The sequence below is a fragment of the Hoplias malabaricus genome, chromosome 10, assembly GCF_029633855.1.
Source record: "Hoplias malabaricus isolate fHopMal1 chromosome 10, fHopMal1.hap1, whole genome shotgun sequence".
Classification (NCBI taxonomy): domain Eukaryota; kingdom Metazoa; phylum Chordata; class Actinopteri; order Characiformes; family Erythrinidae; genus Hoplias; species Hoplias malabaricus.
In genome coordinates this window covers 10,316,366-10,341,751 of record NC_089809.1, presented here as the reverse complement: position 1 = coordinate 10,341,751, position 25,386 = coordinate 10,316,366, and the positions used below count along the sequence as shown (strand labels likewise).

General features: G+C 39.1%; 1 protein-coding gene across 3 annotated transcripts in view; it reads left to right on the top strand.

The window, feature by feature from the left end:
- dtnbp1a (dystrobrevin binding protein 1a) overlaps positions 1 to 25,386 on the top strand; it is a 44,266-nt gene that overhangs the window by 8,710 nt on the left and 10,170 nt on the right. For all 3 annotated transcript variants that reach the window (XM_066682930.1, XM_066682929.1, XM_066682928.1), the window contains 2 exons: positions 1,838 to 1,970; positions 9,735 to 9,757. In XM_066682930.1, coding sequence (XP_066539027.1) covers positions 1,838 to 1,970; positions 9,735 to 9,757 — 156 coding nt within the window. The remainder of the gene's footprint in view (positions 1 to 1,837; positions 1,971 to 9,734; positions 9,758 to 25,386) is intronic.

Here is a 25,386-nt window from a genome sequence, read left to right as displayed (position 1 = left end):
GAATGAACCCCTGTAGAGATCCATCTGCTAGAATTTGCAGCAAAGCAGGCTGCCGCCTGCTCGCTCAAGCTTATACCGTAGGTGTTTGGCAGGTTAAACCTGAAGCAGTGGGTTACATTTTGTATAATGCAAGGGCTAAATACACTGAACCTTAAATCTATCTTGGACATTCTATGGTCACTGACCAATTTATTGAATGAGAGGCATTGTTTAATCATTTGAGGAAAAAATTGAAAGATGTAGAATTACTGAGACATGGAAAATTTGATAAATTAGCCACACATGAGGAAAATGCCAAGGTATTTCTAAAATGTGGGACCTTAATGGGTCTGCTGATTTTCATGAGATTTCCACCATTCCACAGGGTTTAAATAAATGCTATTTAAGAATTTTTTTTTTCTCCATTTAAGGCTTTTCTTTTTCTCCTGGGCTCCATGGTGTGTCTCTCTCCCTCTCCCTACCTCTGCCATAATGTCTGTGCTAGGAAAGCCGAGCTAAACCCTTCTTGTAGCGAGCTAAACAATTGTGAGCCATTAAGTGCAGTTCTACCAACAGTTCTCCTCCCTGTGATTCTCAAGTTACATAGTAAAGTTTTTAGAGCACCAGCCCGGCACATAGGTGAGAGAGGCATTATTCTCCCTATTACATGTCGGAGGAGCATCACAATCATTTTGAAGCTGTCATTTTAAACCGAAAATACCACAGTGTTCTTAATAAGCATAGGTGGCATTATAGAGCTGATGAGACAAGCATATACTGACTTGCATATTACAGCCAAAATTGCGTAGTTCCTGTTTGTTGGAGTCAAACCATCAAAAATGTGTGAATGTGTAAAAGAAAAATACGGCTGAATTTAGAATTATCCATCAGCCAAAAATATCCATTCACCAGCATCCTGTGGGCAGCATCTTTGGACTACTGATGAAAGACTAGAGGAGGCCCAACATAAATTGTGCAGGCACAGATAAGCCACTGTCTTTGAATTTACATCTATAAGGCGGACAGACATTGTAGATGTGTTGGCAGTAAGTGAAAATAATGTTGAAAATAACAAATATTATTGAGAAGTACAACTTCAAGGGAAATCCATATGTTTTGAATTTGATCTGCTTTTGTCGACCTGCTGTTACAGTTTACTTCAGAATGATGAGTCAAGTCAAATATGCCTCAAGTCAAATATTATATTTTTTTATTAATTTATGTGCTCTGTTGTGGGGGGGTTTGTGCATATGCTAAAGTAGAAAATTAGTACTGGTTAGCTGCAGCATAGAGCAAGTAGAAAAGAGAGTAGAAAGACGTATTCATGGTGTACACAAATTGTGCTATTATCACAAATAATGATCATGAATATTTTATGAATACTGCAAAATTAAATATGTATAAGGTTGCATGTTATGGCTATGTACTTAAGAAAGAAGTAAGCAACAAATTATCAAGCTTTTAGTTGGCGCAGCTTCATCCCATCAAAATATAAACAGTATATATTTACTCTTAGCTAATTACATTTTGAACCAGGTGTATTTCAGATCAATGTATATTAAATGTTAAAGAACATTTAGCATATTGCTGTCATTAGTTTTGAATCAAACTGTGCTTATCATAGAATAACCCTTTTCTAGAACTGCCACTTGATGGCAGTGAATAGCTTTGTGGACACTTGTGTTGATTTCACAAAACAGACTTCAGACAATTATGAGGAATATTGACAACCAGATCCCGTTATTTACACAGTTTTTAATGTCCTTTGTGCAAGTGATGATAAGCGTTTTGTTTTGAATGGCGTCCTGTGTATTTTCTATTTTTTATTTTTTTTATTTTTTTTCCCTTCTTCTGACAGCTCAACTGGAGGCAGACTTTGAAGAGATGGAGGGTCATCTGATGTATCTGGAGGACCTGTGTGGTCAGTGTGAGCAGCAGCGCTTTAAACACTATGAAATTCTAGGACTGGAAAACTACAAGAAGAAGAAAAGGTGATTAGTTTTTAAATTTTTAGCTTCCTTCCTTTTAATTTCTGCTCTCCTCAGACTTTGGGAATTTACTAAAATCACTAACATATTATACTCCTCTTATAATTAGTGAATTCAGGTCAACACACAAGCTCAATTGTGGATATGTACAACCTTTAATATCTTAAAAGAAAAGCATTTAAAGTAATGAGCCACATTGAAACAGCCTAATGTATGCATAATATTTGGCTGAAACGGAAACAACCAATTTGACCAAAAGCCCAAAATAGTGTAAATGTATTTTTGCCTTGGATAAAAAAAAACTTAAAAAAAAACTAAAAGCTAAACTGCAGTTTAAAAATATTTATTGTACAATGAACATTTTTAACCTCCCAGCAGACATACCACCAAAGCAAGATATGAATTAAAATAAATTAATAAATAAAAATGATTTGCCCCCTAGTAAAACAAAAAATGTGAATATGACTTAAATAATTAAAGTAAAAAAAATACTTACAAAAAATTACAGTACCACCATATTGAGTAAAAAAACATAAATGTAAATGTAACATCTCTATATACCAATAACTAAAAAGTCACTGAATGAAAGCTGAGAAACTCCTGTTTCTGGTGTGACTTGTTGTGAATATGGACGAGTTAAAGTGGGTATTACCCTGGAGTAGGTGCAACTAGCCCTGATGCTAATGAGTGAAGTTCCACTCTGGTTCCCATCTACAACACCTGTTGAACTAGAAAATGATAAAAGCATCATTAAGAAGTGTCTTTTGAGTTATTCGGACAAACACCTGAAGTGTTTTTATTTTTTTGGTTTCCATTATTGGCCTAATAATTTCAGTTCCTGAATATTTATATATTTAATATAAATGAATGAATGAATAAATCTTTCTGTCTAACTATATGTATGTGTACAAGTGTAAATATGTGGTGCAATAAGAAAAGAAAAATTTGCACCAAAGTAGGGCTGAGAAATTAACCAATGAACCTACATCCAAATTACAAAGAAAAATATAAACTAGCTATATCTCTCTATTTCTCTCTCTGACAACACTTGCTTCCTTTGGAGAGTTCTCTAACCTTAGTTTTGACTCATTTACATAAGAAAGGGTAGCTCATAGTCCACTACTGGACTGCAAGAATGAGAGATCTTGTCCTCAGGATCCTGAAATTTTAGTCATTCTTAAAGTCTGCTGTCTTCTACAACCAGTGCTGTAAGTTTAGCCATTTTCACAGAGAGGAGGACTGCTGAATTTGTCTTATTTCACATGAAAGTGTGTCCTTGTCTGAAATATTGTAAAGGGAAGGGGTGGGGAGACATTTTATGGTGTTAGTGTGTTTATAAAACTTCATATAGCTGCACACTATGAAGGATCAAATCTGCCAAAATTAAAAATAAATAAATACAAGTGAAATTAAAAAAGAAAAACAAGAAATGAGGAACATAAAAGGAAAAAAAAATAGTAATTAAATTAATAAATAACTTAATATGGGCATTTATTAATTACTCAATATATTAATTTCTGCATTATTTATATAATTCCTATATCATTTCTTTTTAAAATATTTTTTTTTCTATTTATATTTTCGACATGTGTGTGATTTATTTTATATATATATATATATATATATATATATATATATAAAATATATTTATTTATGTATTTCCTCCTCAATTTATGCTAATGAAGGAGGGTTTTTTATTTATTTATTTATTTATTTATTTATTTATTTATTTATTTATTTTTAACTTTCAGGCTTAGTAGTCAAGTCCAGAACAGAGCAGTTGATTCTAATAGAAGTGTCTCAGAGGCGAAGGTTGATGTCATATCTGCTCAGAGAGGCAGCTGCTCGACCTGGAGCAATGAAATGGAGCAATGTGTGTATTCACTTGTTATGTACCCACACCACTTCAGGGTCCAATTGCGCCTTTGGTCCTGTGTCATACATTCATAGACATGTGTTTAATATTTGAATAAAGTTGAATGCTTCAATCAATCACGTGATCTCAGTTCAGGGGATAAGAAAAAGAAATACATCAAATGTAAAAGGAAGCAAATGTGTCTTTGGCAGCGCTTTTTGCACATTAGCAGTTCATTTTGTTCCGTCTACTGTGCAGACGGACTGTGATGCCCAGTCTCTGGGAGAAGTGAATCTGCGTAGCGAGAGCAGTGCCTCCCGTAGCTCCATTCCTGGGAGCAGAATAACTGCAGGGAGAGAGCTGTCTCTTCTGCATACTCCCGGTGTTCTATCGATATGTGCTGTGGGTATTTTTAAAGGCCTCAGCATACTTCTTTACTGTTTTGTCGCATGGCGTTTATGTCCATGGAGTTTCCCCAGCTTCATTGCAAGACATGCACAGTTGATCATCAGGCATTGGTCAGCCAATAAGAATGTTTAGGCTCCTTGATATCATTGATGGACAGCCCCCTTATTGTCATATTATTCATTCATTCATTCGTTCATTATCTGTAACCCTTATTCAATTCAGGGTCGCGGTGGGTCCAGAGCCTACCTGGAATCATTGGGCGCAAGGCGGGAATTCACCCTGGAGGGGGCGCCAGTCCTTCACAGGGCAACACACACACACACATTCACTCACACACTCACATCTACGGACACTTTTGAGTCGCCAATCCACCTACCAACGTGTGTTTTTGGACCGAGGGAGGAAACCGGAGCACCCGGAGGAAACCCACACAGACATGGGGAGAACACACCAACTGGAGCTGTGTGACTGCGACACTACCTGCTGCGCCACCGTGCTGCCCTATTGTCATATTAGAGCAAGGAAAAATGAGATACAATTAATACATGAAAAAAAATATATAAAAAAGAAAGTTAATTAGTCAAGAGAGAGGGAAAAATTAAAAAAAAAAAATTAATTAAAAACACATGCAGGTAAACAGACATTTTAATTTATGTAAAAATGTGTTTTATTTACTATTGTCTGGGGATTGTAAACATTTATTTTTATATATTATTATAATTTATTATGTGGAAATTAATTTTACTGAGTCATTTATTAATTAATAATAATTAATTATTTATTTTAATTTTTGGCAGGTTTTGTCCTCCAAAGCACACAGCCACCTTAAATTTCATGTGCTTTAGTCTAACCTGTTACATTGAATAAAATAAGTAATTGTAATTCTTAAAATCAACAAAATGTTCTTGGTCTTTTTTGTGTTTTTTTTGGTGGTAGATCATCTAGTATTTATTCTTACTACCCCAATAGCAACGAAGTTGGGACATTGTGTAAAACATAAATAAAAACAGAATAAGATTTCAACCTATATTCAGTTGAATACACTACAAAGACAAGATATTTAATGTTCTAACGGATACATTTTATTGGGTTATTTTATTTATTTATTTTTTTTTTTACAAATATTCACTCATTTGAATTTGAGGCCTGCAATACACTCCAAAAGAGTTGGGACAAGAGCAACAAAAGACTGGGAAAGTTGAGGAATGCACGAAAAACACCTGTTAATTGGAAACAGGTGAGTGTCATGATTGGGTATAAAGGGAGCATCCCCGAAGGGCTCAGTCTTTCCTAAGCAAGGATAGGGCGAGGTTCACCACTTTGTGAACAACTGCTTGAGCTAATCATCCAACAGTTTCTCAAAGTACAATTACAAGGAATTTAGGGATTTCATCGTCTACAGTTCACAATATCATCAAAAGATTCAGACAATCTGGAGAAATCTCTGCAAGTATGTGGCAAGGCAGAAAACCATCATTGAATACCCATGACCTTCAATCCCTCAGGCACCACTGCATTAAAAACCAATATCATCCTGTAACGGATATTACCACATGGGCTCAGGAACATTTCAGAAAACCAATGACAGTGAACACAGTTCGTTGCTCCATCTACAAGTGCAAGTTAAAACTCTACCATGCAAAGCGAAGGATATACATGAACAACACCCAGAGCTCATCTAAGATGGACTGACACAAAATGGAAGTGTCTTGTGGTCTGACGAATCCACATTTCAAGTTGTTTTTTGAAATCATGAATGTTGTGTCGTCTGGGTCAAAGAGGATAAGGACTGTCCGGATTGTTATCAGCGCAAAGGTCAAAAGCCAGCATCTCTGATGGTCTGGGGGTGTGTTAGTGCCCATGGCATAGGTAACATGCACATCTGTGAAGGCACCATTAATACTGAAAAGTGCATACAGATTTTGGAGCAACATATGCCGGCATCCATGCAACGTCTTTTTCAGGGACGTCCCTGCTTATTTCAGAAAAACAATGCAGAGCTACGTTTTGTACCTGTTACAATTATGAAGCGCAAAATATGACAATGGAAAAAGTTGTATATCATGCAAAAATGAGAAAGAATTCCACCTGCAAAGCTTCAACAATTAGTGTCCTCAGTTCACAAACGCTTATTGAGTGTTGTTAAAAAGAAAGGTGATGCAACACAGTGGTGTTATGTTCACTTCACTGTCAACTTCACTGGAAATTTAAATAAAATGAACAAGTAAAACACTGATGCTGGTGTTATATATTATGAACAAAATTTTTTTTTTTTTTCTGAATTTACTATTCCTGTCCTCCATATTTTTCTTACAAAACATTCACATAATAAAAACCACATGTAAACAAAGACATTGATAGGAAGCACCAAAACTTCTCCAGACCTTCCAATGACAAGAGTATGTATTTTGGCCTTTCCTATTTTTGAAATGCCAGAAACACCTCTGTGACAATGGCTATATAAAACTAGTTCATTTTATGCTTTTCTTCTGAGATTATGGTTTGAGACAATAATAGCTATGTCTTAAATTAATTGAATTCCTTATTTAATAGATATGTCTTTACATATTTTAAAGTGTTTTTGTACAATGTGACTAAGGCTATGTTCACACAGCAGGTGAAGGTGGCTCAAATCTGATCTGTTTCTTCATGTGACACAGATGTGTCATTTCTGTGGCTGTGTGAACTCCATAAATTGCATTGAATCTGAATATTTAAGATTAGACTTGAGGCAGTTTTGTATATGTTATCATGTGATCTTTTACATCAATTCGTGGTCCAAAGCGTTCTTGTTTTGTAAAAAATAATAATAATAATAATAAAGAAATTGTAAAAAATGAACAACGCGTAGAACTCATATATGAGGAATACGAAATTTGTGGAAATTGTTATTAAGAATTTTATAAAACAAACACCAGAAATTATTTCATAGTAGTTCAATATCAATTTTATATAGTTTATTTTGGTATGAAGGCTTCTCAAATATGGATCATGGAAAATATTAATCTAATTTAGTCAAAACTCATCTCCTCCTCCTTGGAGACCTGGTGTTTGCAAGAGTTGAATCATTTGTATTCAGTTTATGTTTTAAAACTCTAAGTGTTTGATTTACACTTTTTTTACACAAAGAAAACACAAACAGAAAAAAATAGTTGTTTTGCAATACAACCATTAACAGTAAAATGCCAATCAGGTTCCATTCCTTCATTTAAAAAATACGAAAGCACTTTGGATAAAACAGACGTATGTTTCTTTCTGGTCAGAGCCTGTCCTTTTGTCCATGCGGGGTTTAAGCCTGGCCCATACTACAGGATAATCGGGCTGATTTTGGGACCGATTTGCGCCTCCAGACAATCGCAAGTGTTCTCCCAATGTTAGGGATATCGTAAACAGTTATCATTCCAGATTATCCTGTAGTAAGTCCAGAATCCAATTTTACTCCTCCGATCTTCTCCCAGTGCATTTGGGGCTGTCTAAATTGTCAATTGTAAATATGAAACATATTCACTAATTACCATTCAGCATACTGTAGTGTGACGCGCCGACTCTTGGGTGTGAAGCACCACGCTAACGCCATGCCTGAAACAGTGTGTTTGTTTACATCTAATCTGTGTCTAAAACAACCAGAATGCTATCTACTAAGACAGTTTTTGAGTGAGGATGGGGCAGAGTCATGCCTGTTTTTAATGCTGGTTTAAAATGCTTTTGCTCCAGTATCTTCAAAATTGAAAGTATTCTGGTAAGGGGGCATTAATGTACCCTGACAATGTGTTGAAATATTGCTGCCTATAAAGCTTGTCTCTAAAGTGACTGAGATTTCCAAACACATTCATATCAAAATGCTGACTTGTGAGGCAGCAAGAGAGCAAGCTATCTTCTGCTTTCTGTATCAGACACAGCCGAGAAACTCCCACCTGTTTTTGCGGCGTAACGTTTCGCAAGAACCTCCTGTAAGGTTCTGAGGAAGAGAGCCGTCTGTCGGTGTGTGTAATCAAAAAGTGTGTGGTGTTTCATTCATGGCAGGTTGTGTAATCTGGGGACTTTGAGTAGTAACAACGATAAAGCACAGAAAAAAATCTGTAAAGAAAAAAAAAAAAAGTCTATGTATGGAGTGTCTCACATTTTAAACATCGGTTAGGATTTTTAAAATCCTTTAGTGGGTGCATGAACTGTTGAGGCTGATGCCTGATATAGGCAGGATTGCTACCGGAGATTTTGGGCCCCATGAATGTATATCAAGATAGGTGCCTCCATCGATAATCCATTTTCATTTCTATGCTATATAATGTTCTATTAATCAATATATTTTTATTTTGCAAATGTTCTCCTTATTCTTCATTACTTGAAAGATCTAAAGTGACAGCAGTAGTTTTTTTATTAAGCGTGAAATCAGCATGGGTCAGACTAAATTCTAATTATTCTTAAAGTGAACTCTAGAATGGATATGTCTTCTGGCCTGACATGAGTAAGCCCCTCTGGAACCTCGGTATACTATTTATTTTTCCTGTGTGTTCTACTGCTGTTTCAAATAGTTGGAAATGTCACTTTAAATCTTTCAAGTAATGAAGACTGAGGAGTACATTTGTAAAATGAAAAGAAATTGAGTAGTGGAACATGATATTTCATACAAATAAGATATTTTCACTATGTTTCAGTGGTTTATTTGGTATTTACAAATGATCATTCATTTTCTTTGTCCATTTCCTTTCACAATTTCTTTATTAATCAATGAAGATTTAAATATAATTTGTGCAGCTAGTATGTCGATGTGAATGTTCCCTTAAGTTTATCCTCATTCATCGTATCCGTAGCTCAGAATAAGCGAAAGTCATTTGGCGAATAAGAGGCAGAAACCAAACTAGTGGGTAAGCAAGTTAGTTATGTGCTATTGGCAGAATGGAACAGTGGGTTTGTGGCACACGTCTTGCAGCTCATGTTCAACGCTTGTCAGTCAAAAAGGGTTTTTAGGGCCCCTGTCAGTCACAGGCCCTTAGAATCTTCCTAACCTGCCACCCCCAGTGCAGTGTCACTAAAGAGCAGAATAAAACAATCTTATCACAAAATCAGATTTGGGCCATCTTTTTTTGCTGTGTGCTTAGGAACAATAGACTATATATGGGATTTGTATAATGTTGTGTAATGCACTGTTTGTTGCTTACCTAATATCTGAGGGCATTTGCCATGTCTTCTAATGTGTAATGCCCTACAGAGCCTACAGCCAAATCATGCATCTCTAGCATTAGCCAGTGAGTTGGAAAGCAGCTGGGCTTCACTCCCACAGCTCAGCTTTCTATCCATGTGGAGATTTTATTCATTAGCATAGAAGCATATGCATGGAATGGGCATCAGTATTGTGGAAAAGAAATATCAGAGGTTCTCTGTGTGAAATATGGGTATACATTATATTCATGTGTGTAGCATAATTGCCTTGCTGTCAGTATTCTATGAGTGATATAACATGATATTTTGTAGTTCTCATCAATTTCGTTCTATTTATTTTATAGGAAAGAACTGGAATCTCTTAAAGGTAAGACCCTAAGATTGATTTCAAGGCTGAGGGTAGGTTTATACATGGTCGTATGCAATCAGTTTAAACAACTTTTGAATTTTGATGGTGGGTGTAAATAAGAAATATAAGCAACTGCTGATTTTTGGCTTAGTGGCATGGTGGCACTATAGGTATTGTTTCTGTGCCAGGGTCTTGTGTTCAATCTTCTTGTTTCTGTAACTGTCTGTGAGGAGTTTAGGTGAGTGGAGATCTCTGTGTTGGTGTATCTAGGTATTCAACTATATGTATCAGATTGTTAGGGTGGATCATCATTATTTTATTTTAAAGCATTTTAATAGCACCATAACCCAATAAGGATAAATAGAACTGTCAGATTAAATCCCAGAAAACAAAGATTAAATTGATTTACCATAAATTGATAGGATTACAAATTAATTAAATAGTAAGGAAAATAAGAAATAGTAATTAAAATGTCACTGATGACCAATGGATGAGCAACTCATTAATTCTGTTGCCAAGGACACTTAATATTATTTTGATTATCCATAATGGCATTTGTTATTGCAACGCCATGGCATTTAGTCTGTGCATTCAATATAAATGTAGGTTTTGTTGGGCACTTCCTGTGAAAATGGTATGTTTTAGGTTATATAGTCAGGTTATAAAAGGTCTTTTTACGCTAGGACAGTTTTGCGTTCTTGTTCCTCAGGCTTTTATTAATCAGAATTCAAATATAAAATCATTATTGATCCTGATATTGCAATATAAAGTATATTTTTTGTTAGGAGGGGTGGGGGAATTAACATTTTAATATTTGCTCCAAACTGCTTTTTTTTTTTTTTTTTTTAGCTCAAGCTGTGAAAAATTTTCAAACCACTGACCTTTTTACCCTAAGTTATCAAAGCATGACCAAATGCATAAATGCACATCAGTGCATGCGCAAGCTGCTTTGTGAATAGCTCAACTGTAAAATCTATGTACAAATTAAAGTGAATTGAGGGCTATGTTGACTGCCAATATTTTGTGCATCTGTAATTCAGTCTGAGGAAAAAGTCAATGGTGGCTCCAGCTTGACACTTACAGACTCTGTTCTGAAAATTAAACATCTTAATATATGAGCTGAATGTACAAAAACTAAATTCTCTGCTGGTTTACTGTGCCTGTGTGGAATATTGAATACATGAATTAATACTTGCCCTAAAGTAGTCATTTTAAAGAGTGTATTTAATGTTGTGTGACAGGGCCCTGGAATGGATTTTTTTTTTTTTTTGTGCTAAATGGTACATATCCATATGTCCTTGCATTCTTTATAAATTCACTTAAGAGGCTGCTGTGGTGAGTGGGTGACAGAGGATGTGTTTGTGTGTGTGGAAGAAGAAGATTACTCTGTTTCCAAATATTGTTGGCTACTTTTTCATGGTAAAGTCACAGTATGTGTTAAATTTTAGGCACATATTATTTTGTTTGAAATATATGCATAGTTGTTCTGCACCCCTGCCAGTGATCTTGAATGGTACGTTCCAGGCTTGCATCTCTTCGCTACAGTTGTGCCATTAGCACTGTGTCCCTGAGCAGGCAATGCTGCCTCTTTGGACTGTATAGGGAAGAGAGAAGCCCTGCTGTATGTGTGTGTGGGTCTGTGTGTATATCGGTGTGTGAGGTCTCCAGCTTGATCGGAGCTTTGGAGCCCTGGGAAATCATGCAGTTTTAACTGTATCTCTGCCAAACCCAAGCTCACAGTCTTTGGTTTGTCGACTCGGCTCTTTGCTCATCTTCAACAGACAGAGAGAAAGAAGCATGTCCTCGCCTGGAACACTGGACGGCAGTAAGGAAAATTTGTGTAGGTGTTTCTCTGCTGTGGATGTGGCTAAAACTACCATGGTGATGAGGGCTGTGGCTAATGAAGAGTCACGCAGCAATCTGGGAATAATGTTCTTGATGATTTAAGGGTTTATTTCTTTTTTTTTTTTTTTGATTGTTTAAACCTGGAATTTCACTCTGACCTTCCAGCTTTCTTAAAAGTGAAGGCTTAGTGTGCATCTTAGCAGTTTCGGAGGCTGCTGGTCTTTGAAATTGATCTTGGTTCATCTCTGATATGAAGAACCTGTGCTGGCCAGCTACTTGTTTGATCTCTTTCATAATTTGGTTCCGTTTTTGTCTTGTAAAAGACTGTAAATATGGACAGCTGCAAATATTTTGTCTTATCTGTTTTTGATGTTCTAACATAAGTTCGAATATCCACATTCAAATGACCTGATAAAGATAAGTTAATGCAAACTTTGCAAATTCTGCTGCACAGTTTTGTTTGCAGTTTTGGAAACAAACATATGGAGGAAAGGCATCTTGAAATTCCAAATGGGCAATAACTTTTGCCACATTTTATTTTTGATTCAATATATTCAATTTAGCAAATAAAACGTAAATGTACATAAAAATGTGCACAGATGTGTTATTTTACTTAATAAAATCAACAAATTGTTAAATTAATCCAACAACAAGGAGAGCCTGATGTGATAGGAAAAAGATGTTGACTGGCTGGTGTTTGAAATGTGTACTGGAAGTATTATTACATGTATCCTTGAGTGCCCAAGTTTACAGTTTATCTAACAGCAGAAACTCTCCAGGTAATAAATGATATGATAAATATTGTAGCTTATATTCTATACTGTTGTTTTGTCATTGTTTCCCAGTTCAGTCTGTATTGCAGAACTAATTTACAGTAGCTTAGTAGGCTCTGCAAGGACTGGTCTAAGGATCAAGTAACAGCTGAAATTCTCTTAGTGTTCCTTCTCATTGGAATGAAAACAAAACAAGTCTAAATATGTCTGTGTCAATGCCAGATGCTGCAACAAAAGTGAAAGTGAAAAAAAATTAAATGTGCACAATTTTTAATTAAATTTATTTAAACTGCCTTTACATGCTTAAATAAATGTCTGTTTATAATGTAAACATCACTGCCCTTATACGTCTATGCATCCTTTAAGTTGGAGTGAATGTTAAGCAAAAAATCAACATGTAGGCAATGACAGTGGAGGTGCTGATAATGTAACATTACATGCTTCAAAAAAATCCATCCATCCATCCATTATCCACCGCTTATCCGGGTCCGGGTCGCGGGGGAAGCAGTCGGAGCAAAGAAACCCAGACCTCCCTCTCCCCAGCCACCGACGCCAGCTCCTCCGGGGGTATACCGAGGCGTTCCCAGGCCAGTCGAGACATATAGTCTCTCCAGCGTGTTCTTGGTCTGCCCCGGGGCCTCCTCCCCGTTGGACATGCCCGGAACACCTCTCCAGGAAGGCGTCCAGGAGGCATCCGAACCAGATGCCCGAACCATCTCAACTGGCTCCTCTCGACGTGGAGGAGCAGCGGCTCCACTCCGAGTCTCTCCCGGATGTCCGAGCTCCTAACCCTGTCTCTAAGGAAGAGTCCAGACATCCTGCGGAGAAAACTCATTTCAGCCGCTTGTACCCGCGATCTCGTTCTTTCGGTCACTACCCAAAGCTCGTGACCATAGGTGAGGGTTGGGACGTAGATTGACCGGTAAATCGAGAGCTTTGCTTTTCTGCTCAGCTCTTTCTTCACCACAACGGACCGGTACAAAGCCCGCATTACTGCTGACGCTGCACCGATCCGCCTGTCAATCTCACGCTCCATCTTTCCCTCACTCGTGAACAAGACCCCGAGGTATTTAAACTCCTCCACTTGAGGCAAGATCTCACTTCCAACCTGGAGAGAGCACTCCACCCTTTTCCGACTGAGTACCATGGACTCGGACTTGGAGGTACTGATCCTCATCCCTACCGCTTCACACTCGGCTGCAAACTGGTCCAGCAAGAGCTGGAGTTCCCGGCTCGATGAAGCCAACAAGACCACATCATCTGCAAAAAGCAGACATGGGATCCTGAGACCACCAAACCGGACACCCTCCGCCACTTGGCTACGCCGAGAAATTCTGTCCATAAAAATTGTGAACAGAACCGGTGACAACGGGCAGCCCTGACGGAGTCCAACTCCGACTGGAAACCAGTCGGACTTACTGCCAGCCATACGAACCAGACTCCTGCTCTGTTTGTACAGGGACTGGATAGCTTGTAACAAAGAGCCCAGTACCCCATACTCCCTGAGCACCCCCCACAGAATACCCCGAGGGACACGGTCGAATGCCTTCTCCAGATCCACAAAACACATGTAGACTGGTTGAGCAAACTCCCATGCACCCTCCAGGATCCTAGCGAGGGTAAAGAGCTGGTCCTGTGTTCCACGACCGGGGCGGAATCCGCATTGTTCCTCCTGGATCCGAGGTTCAACTATCGGTCGGACTCTCTTCTCCAGTACCCCCGCATAGACCTTACCGGGGAGGCTGAGGAGTGTGATCCCCCTATAGTTGGAACACACCCTCCGATCCCCCTTTTTAAAAAGGGGAACCACCACCCCAGTCTGCCAGTCCAGAGGCACTGCCCCCGATGTCCACGCGATGTTGCAAAGACGTGTCAACCAGGACAGCCCCACAACATCCAGAGCCTTGAGGAACCCGGGGTGAACCTCATCCACCCCCGGGGCCCTACCGCCAAGGAGTTTCCCTACCACCTTGGCCACTTCAGCCCCAGTGATAGACGAGCCCCCCCCGGGGTCCCCAAGCTCTGCTTCCTCTGCGGAAGACGTGCCGGTGGGATTGAGAAGATCCTCGAAGTATTCCTTCCACCGTCTGGTGACGTCCCCAGTCGAGGTCAACAGTTCCCCACCCCCACCATATACAGTGTTGGTGGAAAACTGCTTTCCCCTCCTGAGTCGCCTGACGGTTTGCCAGAAACTTCTCGGAGCCGACCGAAAGTCTTTTTCCATGTTCTCACCGAACTCCTCCCACACCCGAGTTTTTGCCTCAGCGACCGCCGAGGCTGCAAGCCGCTTGGCTCCTCGGTATCTGTCGGCTGCCTCCGGAGTCCCCTGAGCCAACCAGGCTCGATAGGACTCTTTCTTCAGCTTGACAGCCCCCCTCACCCGGGGTGTCCACCACCGAGTGCGGGGATTGCCACCCCGACAGGCACCGACAACCTTGCAGCCACAGCTCCGTTCAGCCGCCTCAACAATGGAGGTCCGGAACATGGCCCACTCAGACTCAATGTTACCAGCCTCCCCCGGGATGCAGTCGAAGCTCTGCCGGATGTGGGAGTTGAAGATCTTTCTGACAGGTTCCTCTGCCAAACGTTCCCAGCAAACCCTCAACACACGTTTGGGCCTGCCAGGTCTGTCCGGCATCCTCCCCCGCCATCTGATCCAACACACCACAAGGTAGTGATCAGTTGACAGCTCAGCGCCTCTCTTCACCCGAGTGTCCAGAACATATGGCCGCAGGTCAGATGATACGACTATAAAATCGATCATCGAAATGCGGCCTAGGGTGTCCTGATGCCAGGTGTACTTGTGGACACCCTTATGTTCGAACATGGTGTTCGTAATGGACAAACTGTGACGAGCACAGAAATCCAATAACTGAACACCACTCGGGTTCAGATCAGCGGGGCCGTTCCTCCCAATCACGCCCCTCCAGGTCTCACTGTCATTACCCACGTGAGCATTGAAGTCCCCCAGCAGAACAATGGAGTCCCCAGAATGAGTGTTCTCCAGCACTCCCTCTAGGGTCCCCAAGAAGGCATGGTACTCTGAACTGCTGTTCGGTGCATAAGCACAAACAACAGTCAGAGCCCTTTCCCCAACCCGAAGGCGCAGGGAAATTACCCTCTCGTCCACTGGGGTAAACCCCAACGTACAGGCGCTAAGCCGGGGGGCTATGAGTAAGCCCACACCTGCCTTACGCCTCTCACCCTGGGCAACTCCAGAGTGAAAGAGCATCCAGCCCCTCTCGAGGAGATTGGTTCCAGAGCCCATACTGTGTGTCGAGGTGAGCCCAACTATATCTAGTCGGTACCTCTCAACCTCGCGCACCAGCTCAGGCTCTTTTCCCACCAGGTTACGTTCCATGTTCCAAAAGCCAGTTTCAGTAACCGAGGATCAGAATGCCAGGGCCCCCGACCCCGACCACCACCCGATCCACAATGCACCAGACCCGGATTACTACCTCTCCCACAGGTGGTGGGCCCATGGGAGAGTGGACCCATGTATCCCCTTCGGGCTAAGCCCGGCCGGACTCCATAGGTGAAAGTCCGGCCACCAGGCGCTCGCCAAGGAGCCCCTCCCCCAGGCCTGGCTCCAGGGTGAGGCCCCGGTAACCCTGCTCCGGGCAAGGGAGGCTGTGTCCTCGTTGTCTTTTTCATCTGTGTCTTTATGGATCACTCTTTGTCTGGCCCATCACCTAGGACCAATTTGCCTTGGGAGACCCTACCAGGGGCTATTGCCCCCGACAACATAGCTCCTAGGCTCACGCAGGCACGCAAACCCCTCCACCACGTTAAGGTGGTGATCCAAGGAGGAGCTTCAAAAAAATAAAACACAAAATAAGCAACAGATTAAAATGGTGGTGTGTGAGGCCAGTAAATACTTTGTAACATGGAGATGGAGAATTATTTTCACATTACCAGAGGTAATTTGCTTGAATTATCGGCTGCACTGCCCCTACAATTTCCAGTGGTACTGCTCCATTCCATCCACATACATACCTCTCTCACATATAGTCACTGTGCAAGGAAAAAACATGTATCTCCAAAATAGTGACTTTATCGGAGAAGGAAATAACCTTCACAAGATTCAATAAAAGTCAATTAAAAAATATTTTATTCCAAGTAATTTTGGAGCCTTTTCTATTGGTTCATTCATCATGAACGTTTCACACATGTGAAGGATTGCTGTATTCAAAGAAAAAATTGGCAGAAACTGAGATATATATTTTTCTTTGCACATCTGCAGTATTCCAGCATGTGGAGGAATAAAACATTTACCAAAAATTTTGTATTTTGCAAGATTCTTTTTTTCCCCACTAGCCAGTGAATCACTTTATGACAATAAAACCCACTGTGAATTTTGGTTAAAGTTGGATGTATTTATGGATTTCTACAGTGGTATATCATTACTCACGTTTTTGTATGCCAATATAAATGGAGTGATTTCACTGTCTTTCTGTACTACCAGAAAAAGACACATTTTCTGTAAAAGAACAGATTGGAGTGTACTTATACATTTGTGTCTTGACACTGGAAACATGAATAGGATTAGCCTGCTGCCCACAAAGTTTAATCCATACACTTTCTGTTCTGTACCCTATTTTTAAGTAGGCTATATTCACTTCCTTTTAAATCCCAGATCAGAAATGGCAGGCTAATTTTCTGGCACTGGAGCAGAGGCCTATAAGATTATACATACTACAATAAACCTGTGCCCTTGCCATATACTCCACTAGTAAATCTGAAACTAGTCCAGAACTGGGAAGCTGAAATGTGGAGACTTTTCAGAAGCAAATTTATTATGTTTCATTAATTTATTTGACATCGTTCGGCCCTGAGAAAATTTGTGAGGCCAGGTAGGGATGATGTCTGATTAGTTCTGGATCAGAAAATCCATTACAATACATTTTTATTGCTTAATGCACCATTACTCCAGAGAACACAATTCTACTTTTCCACAGCCAAGTGTTGGGTGCTGTATATCCCATTAGCCCACACTTGGCATTGCATTGAGCATGGGGACTATAGGCTTGCATTCAGGCACTCCAGAGTAACCCATATCGTGTCATACTTTTCTATGTGCATTTCAATTGTGTCAATCACAAAAACATTCTGCCTGTTTTAATGCTGTATCACAATACATATTGTATTCCCTTAAGTGGGGAATGGTGTTCTCAGTGCAGTGTTTACCTGAATAACAATGCAAAAGGTTGCTTGGAATATTTTGGAGTTTCTGTCTTCTCTCTGCACTTATTATGGATGCTTTAGTGGTTAGCGCAGACATGTGGAGGAAGGTAACCTCATTATGAGGAGCCATTAACCTAACCGGCCCTTGGGCTTAGCCTCTACTGTTACCATCCACTCCATTGTCCTTCCACTGATTAGCAGCCTGGAGTGTGGGGGGTTTCGTTCTGCTGGAGAATGCTCCAAATGGATGTAGGTTGCATGTAAATTTTGTGTGCTTAAATAGCAGTTTGTGATTTACAACCACAGGGACTATGAAATAACTTCTAGTTTATCTGAAGAACCGTGTATAATTTGTGAATTTAAGCGAGAATGATGTTGATTATATGGTTTGGCCAATAATATCAACTGATATTAAGATTATAATCCTTTATTAGAATCTGCAAAATGAGTGCCAAAACATTGGTGTCATGTTCTTACAAATACCAGCGATCACCAATTTTGTACCTTCATTACATGGACACAGCCTGGTTTAAAAACAACATTCAAAAATAAATTAGCAAAGTACTTGTGGTAATTTTTTTTGTCTCTGTGTCCAAAACTGTGCCCTATTCACTAGTTGACAGTTTGGTGGTTCCGCCTTTGTTTGAAAGCATAGTGGACAATTATCAGTGCACACAAACAATCACACAATTCACTTCAAAAATATTGTACAACCCATACACTAGTGAATAGTGGATACCAACAACCCACTGCATATTTTTGGTAAAAACCTGCATGAGGCCTGAAATCATTCACTTCCCTCCTGAATTCAGTTTACTGTAATAGTGCTGTCTATACCATAAAATAGTGAACCATGAATAGGGAGCCATTCCAGATGCTGTGTCTAAAGTTATGCCCTATTCACTATATAATGCGCCATTTTGGGCTTCAGCCATTTTGTATTAGTGTCCAAAAAACGTTGTGAATTATTAGTGCACTCAAACAATGTCACAACACACTGCAAAATGTAGTGTTCAACCCATGTTGTCTGGTAAAAACCCACATGTGGTAGTGTCTTAATTCGTTCACTACTGTTGTGAATTCAGTTCACTATAGTAGTGCACTGTATACTGAGGGATAAAACAGAATAGGGAGTCATTTTAGACATAGCCTCTGTCTTTACGTTTATGGAATTTGGCACATTCTCTTATGTTGAGCGACTTATTTATTTTAATCCTGTTGCAGAATGAAGGAAAAATATTCTTAAAGGCATAGTTCATGACTGTAATGAAAAAACACATTTTATAAAATTCAGAAGATGTTTCCACACCATTTGCTAGCTCTCCAGTCTGTTTGCGTGTTGGAAACCAGTCGGATGAGTTTGCAAAGCCCCTGGTGTTGGAAATGAGTAAAAAGACCAACTGGATCAGTCCAGTAAGCTAGTCTTCCTCTCATTCCCTCTCTCTGCTCAGTGGAAATCAGTATAAAAATGTATTCCAATATAAATAAATATACATTTATTAATATTTATTTTGGAACATTTCTTTTGGTCCATTCATGATGAAATTTTCACACAATGTGAAGGATTGCTGCTGTGTTCAAGTGGGGTAGAAAAGTAAAAAAAATTGACAAACAGAAATACATGATTTTCTTGGGAATCAACGATATTCATGTCATAGTTTTACAATACCACATTCAATAATTAACAATTCACTGTTATAGACGTTTTTAGCTTTTATCGTTGACAAAACATTAATCCATCTAGCCATAATATAGAGCCCATGTAACATGGTACTGGCGAAATATTTGTAATTGATCTTCTCTGGTAAAGGGTGGGTTGTTCTCTGAAAAGTGTACTGAGTGGGCTGCTTCACATCTCGAATAGCTGCAGTCATGTGCATTCCTCCTTCCCCGTCATACATTCAGTATGTGTGATGAATGTGATGAAATGTGCCTCAGGGTCATACCATCCCTTCATCCATCATTAGCCTCTAGAAGCGTGCTAAGGAGCATGTGATGAGGGGAAAAAGGCAATAATTAAGTGAGGCTGGGTGGATTCTAATTGGCTCTTAGTTTCTCTGTGATATAGTTTGTGTTGTTTTGGCTCTGATTTCAAGACCACATCATTACTGTAAGACAAATTGCACAATTTTAGCTTAATAACAAATGTATATTCAGTTGAATTTATCAAGCACGTAAAGCACATCCTTAAAGCACATGCTCCTTCTATGCAGACTCCAGATTCAAATGCCACTCGAGACCTTTTGTTATATCTCTTATGCATAAACCAACAATGCAAAAACACACACGTGGCCAAGATGCAACTGAGTAGCCAATTGTGTAATTACGTTTAGTCACATGAAGCAAGGACATTGTTTATGAAAGGGCATGGTTCCTATATGATTCACTCTGTATGGAAGTAAGTACCCTGAGATTAAAGCTGACGTGACATTTGCATCTGGAGGCAAAGATGGGGATGAAAATCTGGGACACAGACTCGCCTTTATGGACTCACTACTTGAGACTTAATACTTGGCTTAAGAGATGAATATTATTTCGATAATTTGCCTGCCATGTCCTGCCAATCCTGATTTAGTATAATGTACGCTGATGAACATTGACAAATTCCAAATGCCTAATATGCTATTCAAATTGGTATGCACATGAATAACAGAGCCCAGTTTTTTTTAGCAGAACATTTGCTCAGAGCATCACACTCCCACCACTGGTTCTTCTTCTTCTCACACACATACCCAGTCATTCACGAGATGGAAAAGAAAATAGCAAGCACGGGACCAAGTGATCTACCATCATTCTAATATCCAGTTTTGACATGGGTCAACATGGCCACTCTTATGGCACTTTTCCACTGCATGCACCCTAGTCTTCTCTACTATGCTCTATTGCTTTTCCATTAGGCAAATCTGGTACCTTTTCCCTGAGTAGGTACTAAATGCGACAGCTTCGGAAAACAAACACAAATGGGGCGATGGTCCCTGTGACTTCACATTTAAACATTAAATAACTTAAACGATTAAACCAATCACCACCCTCTTCACTTTGTTTGTGCCCCTACCGCTTCCAGGATCCTTTGCGGGGGGCTGCTGACAGTCCCTATGGAAAACAATAGGAGACGTTTTGAAAATGCAGCGTAATGTGCAGCAGCACTGGTCTGCCACAGGGTGGCGGTGTACAGAATTGGTCAGTTATCTCACTTCTGTTTGATCTGCTGGAGAAACTGGCAACAATGTTTCTAACTCTGATCTGCTTTAGCTCTGCTCCAAATGGTGGGATGGCACAGCCTTTAAGTTCTGTTTTAGTGTTAATACAAATATAGCACCTGTCTCATGGACTGTGGTTCTTATGTGTGAGGCTAAGGTGGTGGTGTAGTTTTTGTTTAATTTTGAGTAGAATATGTATGATGATGATGATGGTGATCTCTATCTAGTCATGTTATGCTTAGAGTATGCAGTAGAGATCTGAATTGTTCATTTATATTTTGTAATACCAAAATAATACTCAAGTGTATAGTAGAACATACGTACTCCTTGAATAAATGTGGGTATTTCACACACAGATTGCTACTAGATAATGAATGTTTTTCACTGTAACTCATCTTGATTTTATTTAATTAGCGTACATGGTGAAAACAATACTTCAGCTACACTAAATATGGCTGCCCATTTTTTTCATTTCAGTTTCTAGCTAGATTAGTAAGAAAATGTATTTAGCTTTTACAGATTAATTTATATTTTTATCATCTTCTGTATCTGAGTCAGTATTAGACTAGTGACATCTCTAGACCACTTCATTCTTACTGAATACTGATGATTAATTGGAGTTTGGAGAACAGCCAGATATCAGAATGGAATGGTGAAAGACACCATCTAATATGTGTTTGTTTGGAGCTTTGTAATTAGGTTCATTTACACTATATCTGGCTGTTTGCAAAAGAAATATTCTTTTCATGTTTGCACACTAAGCTGAATGACATTTGGTACTATATACGGTCTTTGAGCTTGAGGTCCTAAAGGAAGTCATGAGTGAATCTTGAGCTTAAAAGGAGGAAAGCAAGGGGGGCCTGCAGGATGATGCTGAGAAAAATCACCTTGACAAGCGAACCGAAGCAGATTATCCAAACAGGCAGGCTGAGAAGCTGCTGACAAACACTTTTCTTTAAGAAAACACGACCTGCATGTGGAGCTAGATGTTGGTTTCATGGAAAAAAAAACTTATATTATGTATTCTGTACACTTAAAGTGGACATATTCGACCCCTTTTCCACAAGTTCTCTCACCTCACCATGGGTCCAGCACTGTGATTGGAGTGATCCAGGCAAGCAGGCGGGATTAGTCTTTGTGCTCTACATGCACAGATCAGCCATAATATTATGACCATCTCCTTATTTCTACAGTCATTGTCCATTCTCTCAACTCCACTGACCACTGGAGTTCATCTGTTGCTGTGCATTCATTGTTTGCACCCTTTCACCCTGTTCTTCAATGGTCAGGAACCCCCATAGAGTAGGTATGACTCAATAGTCATTCTCAGCCTGGTGGTGACACTGATGTGGTGGCAGTGTATTAGTGTGTGTCTTGTGCTGGTATAAATGAATTAGACACTGCAATGCCACTGAAAATCATCAGTGTCACTGCTGGACTTAGTCCACCAATCAAAAATTGTCCAGCAAACAGCATCCTGTGTCCACCGATGACGAACTAATGGACGACTACTGTCTGTGACATGTGTTGTGTTTGCTGCTACTGGTTGCTAAATTTCCTTGTCGGTCTGTTTGTTTGTCTGTGGACAGCATGTGTAGAAACAGAGAGGTAGTCGTCATGCAGAAGCAGCACAAAATCACAATGACTCATTTTATCCTGTTTTCTGATTTTCAACAGATCACAAAACCTGACTGGGTCGTTTTATTCCACAGTTTGTGCAGTTTATAATATGTCCCCTTTTTAAACGTATTATGATCGACAGGTTTGAAAACAGACCCAAAAACTGTGCAAAATATTATTTTACAACTAACACTGCAATAAATCATACTAAACATGACTATTGATGACTCTGCTTATTCAGTAATGACGCATGCACTTTATTGACTCACCTAAAGGACAGTTTCTGGCCAAAATCCAAAACTGAAACAAAAAAATAGTAATTAAAACAGCCAACAGCATTCATCCAAGCCAATGAATTACATTTTGTTACAAATCTGAGTTAAGCCTCTTACGTTTCAGTTAACGCTGCAGCACATATTTTGGGGTCTAAGGTTTCAATTTGAAAAAAAAAAAATTAGTTTCACCTTAGGGCTGGACAATAATTCAATATCAATATAAATCGCAATATAAAATTTTTCAATAGCAAAATGATTTTTAAACACATTTTCAATATTTCAGTATACTTTATTTACATCTTTCACTGACTGACATTCATTACAAGGCACTGTCATCAGTTTAGCGCAGTCAATTTTAAATTTAGTTTAAATATTAGTTTTGACAAAGCCAATATGTTTATTGTTTGATGGTGATATCATGTTTCCTGTTTGTTTTTTGATTTTTTCCTGTGGATTTTATACAGTTCATATCGATATTGGAATCATATCCAACAAAATCAAGACTTAAGATATCAATTTTGGCCATATTGTCCAGCCCTATTTCACCATAAAGGATGTTGCAGTTACATTATGGCACCTAAGGTTCCTAGTAGAATTTTGGTTCACTTATTGTAACTTATTGAATTTATTACATTCTGACACCTACATTTATTTTTAAATTTTTCATTTACACTTGAAACTATTAAGCCGTATTTGTTAACTTCAATGATGCAGTTAAAAGCATTTAAAAATCTGGTGCCAATAAAAATGGTGCAGCTATAACAATATAGTACATGGGTACTAGAGTATATTTTTCTTTCTGCTGGTGTTTTCATGTGTTCTGTGGGTCTTGCAGGATGTGGCTTTTTTTTTCGTGGTACCAAACCTGTAGTGTTGTACCCCTTGATCCTTCACATGGAAAGAAATTATAAATCTTGCCAGTAATATTCCTTGTAGAAAAGGGAAATATTTCCTGACTGCTGTAGCTCCCTACTGGGTTTTATATATTTTTTTTTTTCCTTTTGGCCAAAGTGAAGATTTTCAGTAAATGAAATTTTGCTGCATACCTACAGCAGTTGGTAATTTTTTTCTATATCCTGCTGTGTTTAGAATTGCTTTCATGATGATAAAATGTATCACTATACCAATAAAATAATCAGCATATATTTCCAACTCTTATGGAACTACTTTAAAAAGTAATAGGTTTGAATGTATCCTGATAAAAGAGGTAAACTGACCTTACTTGGCTGCCTGCCATTCTGTGTCACTTTCCCTCTGGTCTTCACAAAGCAGGACAGAGCTGAAGTACATCATGCCCTGTACCATTAATGCCACTTATTCTTTCGTATTGGTTGAAGGCGGCAACTGCTTGGCAGCTGTAGATGATGATAGAATGATCCCTTTTTTTGGAACCCAGTGAACTGCATTGTCAAATTTTGTAGATAATTTCACAAGAAATAATGGAATTAGTTTCATAAAAGGAGAACTAGTCAAGCCACCGTATCGTTTGTCGAATAGTTGTTTCAGGCATCTCAACAATGGGAATGTAGGGTCCTAAATGCATACATTCACAATACCAGACTTAAGTGATTTTTTTTTTCTTCACAGCTGTGTACATGTCAAATGCAATTTTTTATATCCGACTTGAGTCACTTTCATATGTGGATTTAATATATATAATAATATATATATATTTTGTGAGCATGCAACATGAATATAAACAGTGAGATCAGATTTCATGTGCTGTTTTACCTGTACACATTCACCTAGGTCAGCCAGCACCAGCAGCACAGCAAACAACAGTGGAGGAGAGGCTGGAGCTACGTCCCAAATAGCACCCTACTCCCTACATTGTGCACTTCACAGATAATAAAAAGTAAAACTACTACACCTAGAGAGGGCACTAGTTTGATACCAAGATGTTTTTTGTAAGCCATTATTTTTTGACTTATGTTGTGCACTACATAGGGTAGCGGGAGGCACTGGAGATTCCGCTGATATCTTGGTGCATCAGTGAAAGCAAGCTGGCTTTGTCATTTCGTTCTATTCATATACAGTCAATAAACTGGTCGCTGCACACACGAGCTGCTAACGCGTCCATTTGTTCAGTTTTATCACAATGATTTGTCTCACAAATATGTTTTTATTATTGATTACTATGGCATAAACATGTCAATATGCGCATGCCTGCCATTTCAGAGACAGATTCCTCCCTGACTATTGAGGTGTGTAATGTGAACATAGACTTTTTATGTATTAAATAATAAATAAAATATATTGTTTGGTTAATACAGTAGATTGGAATGTTATACGTCTGGACAGGTTGTGCACCTGCTACATATTACAACTTCAGGGTCATATATGGCTTATTTCAGCTTGCACAAAAATAAATAAATAAAGACTCGGATTCATTTGTTTTTCAATAATTTAACAGAGTTTGAGCACAGTTGTGAGCCAAGTTACTAACATTAGCCTCAACTTAAAGTAGGTACATGGGCGATGTTTGAAGCTGGGGTAGCATTAGGCTAATATTTTAGATGGATTTTATATATGGTCTTGAGCCATTGGACATTGCACCAAGACCGCTGAGCTTTACAAATTCATTCATACTATTGGGTTTCCTCACATTACTTCCCTTTACAATAATTTCTCAAGCAAAGACTCAACCCCACATGAAATGAAGTTACAATTTTGGTCAATAAATGAAAGTGGCCCCGCTATGTGGTCCAGCATATAAATATAGGCTAATAGGGCGATGTGTCCTCTAGCAA